At 41.1% G+C, this 7,110-nt stretch overlaps 1 protein-coding gene across 1 annotated transcript; it reads right to left on the bottom strand.

Moving 5' to 3' along the window:
• Positions 1 to 1,527: 1,527 nt before the first annotated feature.
• LOC123453164 (pumilio homolog 24-like) lies at positions 1,528 to 6,787 on the bottom strand. Its single transcript, XM_045129935.1, has 17 exons — positions 6,594 to 6,787; positions 6,431 to 6,484; positions 5,854 to 5,915; positions 5,694 to 5,775; positions 5,486 to 5,609; positions 5,290 to 5,373; positions 5,006 to 5,120; positions 4,669 to 4,819; positions 4,345 to 4,557; positions 4,027 to 4,098; positions 3,805 to 3,855; positions 3,656 to 3,706; positions 3,455 to 3,562; positions 3,213 to 3,377; positions 2,751 to 2,825; positions 2,100 to 2,338; positions 1,528 to 1,915 (listed from the first exon to the last, which is right to left on the bottom strand). The coding sequence occupies exons 1-17, from the start codon at positions 6,771 to 6,773 to the stop codon at positions 1,783 to 1,785; spliced, it is 1,959 nt and encodes a 652-aa protein (XP_044985870.1). The 5' UTR covers positions 6,774 to 6,787; the 3' UTR covers positions 1,528 to 1,782.
• Between the last annotated feature and the right edge of the window lie 323 nt (positions 6,788 to 7,110).

A 7,110-nucleotide genomic window follows, 5' to 3' on the forward strand; every position in this document is an offset into this window, starting at 1 on the left:
TAGTACACGAGGGTTTCCATTGATTATGAAACCACACATGTGGGAAACATGCACTTTCAATATGCCCCGCTTTATTAATTGATTGCCATCCCAATAAGAGAATTTATATAACAAAACTAAATCAAGTATGAATTTTGTCTGAGAATAAATTGTATACTTGAGGTGGTTTTGATAGCATCAAATATCACAAAGATACTTGATGTTATCAAAACCGAATGTACAAGTATCGAAAAATTACAAACACATTTGGAGTTTTCTCTATATATGCTTCTATGCCACAAGCATCTAAAACATAGGTATATTCATGAATGACAACAACCACTTCTAGAACTTCTCCCTCATGGGCATCAATTGTTAAAATGGAAGATAAAGTACAATGCCTATATTAGTACGAGTTCGTAACATTTGGGAGAAAAATATGAGTTCCTCCCAAATTTGTGCATTTCTCAAAATGTGAGTGGAATCAAATGCACATATCCAATTACAAACAATCGGAAGAGTTCACACTATATTCAGGACTTGTAAAATGGAACAAAACAAGATGATATGACAATAAGCATTAAACATGTGAATCATGCATTCAAAAGATCAAAAAAACAAATTTTGGACAAGGCATAAATAGGTATATCCAGTAAGATCATCATTTTAAGCATGAGTCCAAAATACATTCCAAACACATGTGTGTGCAAATATATATATGCACATGCAAGCACTTGTAAGTGATAGCATACCCTCTTACAGGATCTATAAAAAAAGAAACTAATCAACTGGCCGGCAAGGAATAAGGTTATCAATAAAATAAAAGCACTTTCTCACGTGTGTAAGTTTCTAAGTGGAAAATATTCATCACAATTTGCATCCACAAAGAAGCTCGCGGACGTAAGCTAGTTGATGGAGATAAGAACATGATATCCATGAGTGAATCCAAAGTTAGACACATGGTACAAAATGGTCTAATTTGTATAACAAAATGGTCATTGTTCATACTTTTTGAACTTTTTGTGTGTTTTTGAAGGAAGTCAACGAGATTTTTTTTGTGGGATTTTTTACCAGTGCAATGGAATGTCAAGTTTATTTCAAAAATATATTTAGAATTTATTGACTTTTTATTTAATTACTAGATTGTTTCATATAGGGTGTATATACACCCATAGAACAAAAGTTCCCCTGCATATGACGAGCCACATGTTTAGCTATATCGAGGTTTAAAGCTAATACAAAAAACACAACTTTCCCAAGTACTTTTCATGTCAGGAGGCAACTCGCCAGATTAATATGTAGTCGAACTGCGCCATAGATGACACGTGAGCCGACATCCCCTCACATATCTTAATTTATTTTGGAAATTTCAATATACTTGTGATGGGATCATGTTGGTGTACATGCTATTCTTCTTCCTCCACTCATCTCTGTTCTCGCTTAATTGCAGCACCACCATGGAATGCATGTTCCATCAATACAGATGAAACTTTCAGCATGCCAAATATGAAAAGGTAATCTGCTTTGACCACATCGTCTGCTCAGATGTGATGGTGAACGGTCAAACTTATGCCACATCACACGAATATAACCTCCCCAGTGACAAGTATTGACCTAAACACCTTAACGACCTGTATTTCGAGAACATTGGTATTCAGTGACAAAATTGAACATACACCTCGAGTAGAATGACCACGGATGTATGTATTACACTCTTTCAGTTTCATCCAACAGGCAAGCACGGACGCTGCCTTGGCCTGCTTGCGTTGCTGGCGATGGCGAGGGGACCGTCGAGAGAAGACTTCACTTCTTCTCCGCTGCTTTACGGTCTGGAATCTTCAGTATGCCACTGTCGATGAGCGGCTGCACCTCGGATCTCGCAAGATCCTTCACCTTGGAATCCGGAGATTCCAGATAGGCAGCCACCACCTTGGAGCTGACAAACAAGTTCAACAGAGCATCAGCGCATGATTCCTTTCTTTTTCATCCTTCAAAATACCACCTCAGCAGTGCAATGTAGTATATAAATTGCAACAAATAGTTGAAATTTTATTCATTGCATTTGCATGGTCCACAAATATTATGAACTGAGATATCGATGAGGAATCATTTTGAGGTACCTGAATCCATCTGCATACAACTTGCACTTCCCTTCGAGGGCATTTTTCCACAGGGTAGCGGCAAATGCAGGGCAATCAAGTATCATCTTTCTGATTACGCGGCTCGAGTGGTAGTTATCAAAGGCGTGCTCAACATCTTCTGTCCTTGGGCGTGCTGCATCAGAAGCTATAGCATTGTGAAGCACGTGGATCCTGTCGGTGACCCCCTCCAAAACATTATTTTTTCCACCTGTAGCAACCTTGGAAAATGGCAATGCAGAATCTCAGTAGGTGCAATCATGACGCTCTTCAATAGTCCATTACTCATCTGTATCAAGAGTCAGAACAAGACAACAGTAGGTGTAGACTGGAGTGTTGTTTTCTTTTGCAGGAGGTTGATTCATCATTAAAGAAAAGTGAATAGCAGTAATACTAAGCATGGGCACAAGGACTAACACATCCCAGAGAAAAGGTTGCATCAACTTATAAGAATATTTTCACATTGTCAAATAATAATCAGGAACAATGCTTGGCTCTTGTGAAGGTCATGCAAGTAAAAGCATATTTATCATAAGTAACTCCTTTCAAGAAGAAATAGCACAGATGAATGAATATTATCCCAAGATACTGGCTATACAGGTAGAAGCATGGAGAATGGACCAAGGAGATTACCTCATACAATAAATCTTTGCCAAAGTTTGTTCTAAGTAACTCTCCAACATTTTCAATGCAAGTCTCAATGAGAACCTGCAAAGAAAAAAGAACACCTACATTATTGCTTGGATTAGGGGTACGTGGCTATGGGAGCATAGTGATGTCGGGATCAGGGTGTTATGTGACTAATGGGGGCCATAGTAATGTTGCGACTAGGTTTTCTTTGACAAATGGTCACCTTTAAATCATAGTACTCCCTCCGTCCGGAAATACTTGTCCTAAAAATGAATATATTTGATGTATCTATAATTAAAATAAGTCTAGATTCATTCATTTCTAGGACAAGTATTTCCGGACGGAGGGAGTACTAAACTACTGCAAGAATAAATGTAGATCTCTTGAGGTGGGGAAACTACATACTCCAAAAGAAATGCCATTGAATAAATAAATAAAAAGTTTAATACATGTTACAAGTATCACCTCACAAAGCTCGCTTTTCACCAACAGTTCTTGCCGTCGTTTAAACGGGTCCTTCTTGCTATCAGATGCAACCAGTGTGTCTTCTGAACCCCCATGTTCTTTGTCAGCTACATCATCCAGCTTACTATCCAAGTTAACATTAATAGCACTCTCTGATGCCTCATCCTGAAACAAAAGAACCAAAATTCTATGGGCCTGTCTCTCTTCAAAGCACTTAACAATTAATAGAGTAGGTCACTTGCCTTTGAAATAAGGGAAGGCACACGGTAGTTCAGACAAATCAAATCAGTCGGAGTCAGATAACGTGAGCAAAGTGGGTGAAGTAGCTGCAGCAATGGGCGTCTCCCGTTCTGTTCCAGCAAGGAGATCCATCATAAATAGCCTCATATGCTTATAACTAACAAATAAAAACAAGCATATCAGAAGCTTGTTATTCCTTTTACCTTATCAAATATGATTTCCTTTAACTGCTTTGACAGCTCTTCAATTACAACCTACAGATATTGAAAGTAAGCTATAAGCATCGTCTCTTCAGATTGCTTGTAATGGCAGCATAACACTTGCTTCAAGCAAACAATTGGTGGTGGCTAACCTTAGTAACAAGTTTTGTGTCATCAACAATGGAGAGAAGACAAGCAAGGAACTGGAGAAAAAAAGACAGGTTAGTTTAGTTGATGATTAATTAATTGGAAGCATAAAACCATCTGAAATTACAGTATATTTGGGAGAATGTTTTTTAAAGTTAAAGCATAAATTCACACAGTAGCATCCTGTTTAAACACTAAAATATATTACATATATAGACATCACTTACAAGGCATCCATAATCACTGAGAGCAAGCTTCATAACCTGCCCCTTCAAGCTTTTGATAATTTTCTTCCTATCCTGAAATGCATTACCATGTTAAACAAGAATGAAAAGAAATACTGCTGAATATGCAGCGTGTGGCACTAACAAATGCATGGTTTAATTTGCGTGACTATTTAGTGTCTCTGAAATCTATAGAAGTTAATAAATAAACATTGGATAAAGCAGATGAGTGGGCAAAGTTATACCAAGTGATCGCTCTGAAATCTGTCCTTTTTAGATACAAATAAGAAAGCAGAAAGAGCGACAAAAAAGACAATGTACCTTCGCACTGCCATGTTTGAGGCAAGCAAGCCCTAATTTCAATCCTTCCCTCGTCTGCATGATCCGAATGAGAAGTGGTTCTGAAGATCTTTTCTTCTTAGCTTTTGATTTCGTTGGTACTTCAGCGACACCTGATAGTTCCTCTCCATCTACGACAGATGACCCTTGAGTAAGATGGGGGGTTAACTGACGAATCACGTCCGAGGCTGATGTCTACAAAACACATGCATATATTAGATAATGCGATAAGATGAGAAACATTTCAACAAAAAAGGAGAGCTTTGTTATGAAGATAGGTCAACTGCATCAATATAATACATTTACCTTATCCGCAATTGTTAAGTACTCCAATATGACCGTGTGTACTATGGAATACTCAACAATACCCTTTTCCAAAACTGGCTGGATAACAGTAGTCATATACTGCAGGACAGATGATTTCTGTAGTCCAAGCTTGGAAATTGTTTCTAACAAACTGAAAAAGAAAGTTGAATTTTAGGATACTTAACTAAATAAATAACTGCAGCCACCTATGGCAGGCTAAGTGGGTGACTACAAAAATATTTCCCTCCACCCAAGTTAAGGTTTTGTACAGAGAAGTAACAAAAGCTAAGGGAAAACTTCAACGCAGATGTATGACAAAACATTACAGCGTGCCAACCTGCATGATTTTTGTTCAGTCAGGTCCTTGAACAGCTGAAGCTCGGTGGAGTACAATTCCAACAACAAACTTCTTTTCTGAGGCGGTGTCGCCTGATGGAAGGCACAATCAATGACTGCAAGAAAGAATGCATGTCAATGTGAGATAACCATGTACTGTACCCCTTTACTTGTATAGCAAATAGAAACACATGCGTACAATGGCATTCAGCCATTAACTCCTGGTGCTCCTATACATGATGAGTTCCTACCCCTTATATGACAATAACACATAGCAACACATACCTGCAGCTCCTATTGTGTGACGAAGTAGAGAAGCGACATGACCATGAAGGGAAGAGATGAACAAGGCAAGCTGTTTTTTAGTGGCTGCAGTCACAAACAAGAGGTATATTAGTGAAGCTAAGGGTTATCAAACAAACGAGCAACATTCACACATACGAACCCATACGAGTTTTTTGAGAATCGTAGAGAAATTTACCAAGTTTTATGAGCTTTTTCACAAGAAAAACAGCGTATTTCTTGCGAGAGAGATGGAGCAAATGTGGCTGCAGGGCAGCAAAAACAGCATCCCTCTCTGACTGTGAGCACCACTTGACACATGTCTGAAAAAAGAATGGTGGCTATCAGAATAAGGACCAAAACACCATAAGCAGTGGGTTCGTAAAGACTGAATATCGTCAGCTTACTTGAAGAACACGTGCGGTTACATGGGATCCAGCAATTTCGAAATATTTGCCATCCATTTTACGGAGAGCCTCAGTTACTAGCCTGTGGAGATGACAAACGCATCGGCATAAGAAGTTGAACATAAGTTGCAGCTCACAAGACTTTAATAGTGACACATACTTGGATCTATTCTCCTTGCTCACATCACGGCATCTCATCTTTTCCCAAAGTACTGCCAGTTCCTGTCGAAATTATGTGTTGACGGCACACCAAATTAGAGTTGGCCAGAGTGTGGTTAACTTAACCATCATAAACAGAGGAGACGGTTCAAGCAGGCACTGGTACTATACGTTACTGGGATCAAAGCCAGTTTTTGCTTCACCGTAAAAAAAAAATGAAGTAATGCTACCACCAGAACTCAAGCCCAATCCAAAACTAAAAACCATAATATAACAGAGGTGACGGTTGAAGCAGGCACTGCTACTGACTATGAATGGGATCAAAGCCAGCTTTTGCTTCATTGTCAAAAGTTAAGTGATGCACCAGAATTCAAGTCCAAAACTAAAAATCCAGAAGATGTACTACTCAGAGGTGGGTATATTACTTTGGTTTTAGGATGCAAGCATGATTAGATGAATTGATTGTATATGCAGCGAGTGCAATCTGAAGGTTCAACATACAACTATACAAGGGTTGGTAGTGGAGTTGCGCATCCGTAATCAGAGCAGACGGCAGGGAAATTAAAAAAAAAAACTACCTTCTCGAGGTTGTAATTGGGCTTCCTCTTCATCTTCCTCGACTCGGACATTTCCTGGCACAATGGACACCGTTCCACGGCTTCAGCACAAGCACGGGCAGGAGCAAATCGCAAGCTCTCCAAACGAATCACCGGAGGAAAGGAGCGCCGATGGAATGAATACCTTGGCTGCGACCCGCTTGTCCTTGGCGGTGACGGGCTGCGGCTTGGCGGAGGGGGCGGGGGGGTCATAGGTCTTCTTCCGCTTGGTGGCGTCGGCGGCGCCCTTGGACGGCGCCTTGGGCCTCCCCGCGGCCTCGCGCTTCCGCTTGTTGGCGCCCGGGTGGTCGCCGCCGCCGGCCATGGCGAGGTCGAGGTCGAGGTGTCGGCGAACGAGGGTTTACAAGCGGCGGAGGACGTTGCCCGGACCCGGATGGGTTTCGTTCTAGTCTAGGCTAGGGTTTATCTATCGCACGAGTGTTGGGCCTGTGGGCCGTCGCGCAGTTTTTTTTTAGTGCGCGCGACATTTCCAATCGGCCCACGCAGTCCAACTTCGGCGACGTCTTCCAGACGCTCGGCCCACGGGCCCGCGTCTGACCGGTCAAAGCGCGCGAGGGCAGCTTGGTCAATGCACCTTGCGGTGTGCCGAGCGCGCGCGAGGATTTTCACTTTTTCCCGCCGCGGAGCGCGCCAACCAAGTG

This window comes from Hordeum vulgare, chromosome 5H, assembly GCF_904849725.1.
Source record: "Hordeum vulgare subsp. vulgare chromosome 5H, MorexV3_pseudomolecules_assembly, whole genome shotgun sequence".
NCBI lineage: Eukaryota > Viridiplantae > Streptophyta > Magnoliopsida > Poales > Poaceae > Hordeum > Hordeum vulgare.

Excerpts from the sequence above, each read along its gene's own strand:
- LOC123453164 (XM_045129935.1), bottom strand. The coding sequence starts at position 6,773 with ATGGCCGGCGGCGGCGACCACCCGGGCGCCAACAAGCGGAAGCGCGAG. Across the intron at positions 6,485-6,593 it reads ACAAGCGGGTCGCAGCCAAG|GAAATGTCCGAGTCGAGGAA; the intron begins GTATTCATTCCA and ends CCATTGTGCCAG. Across the intron at positions 5,776-5,853 it reads AGCAAGGAGAATAGATCCAA|GCTAGTAACTGAGGCTCTCC; the intron begins GTATGTGTCACT and ends TCATCTCCACAG.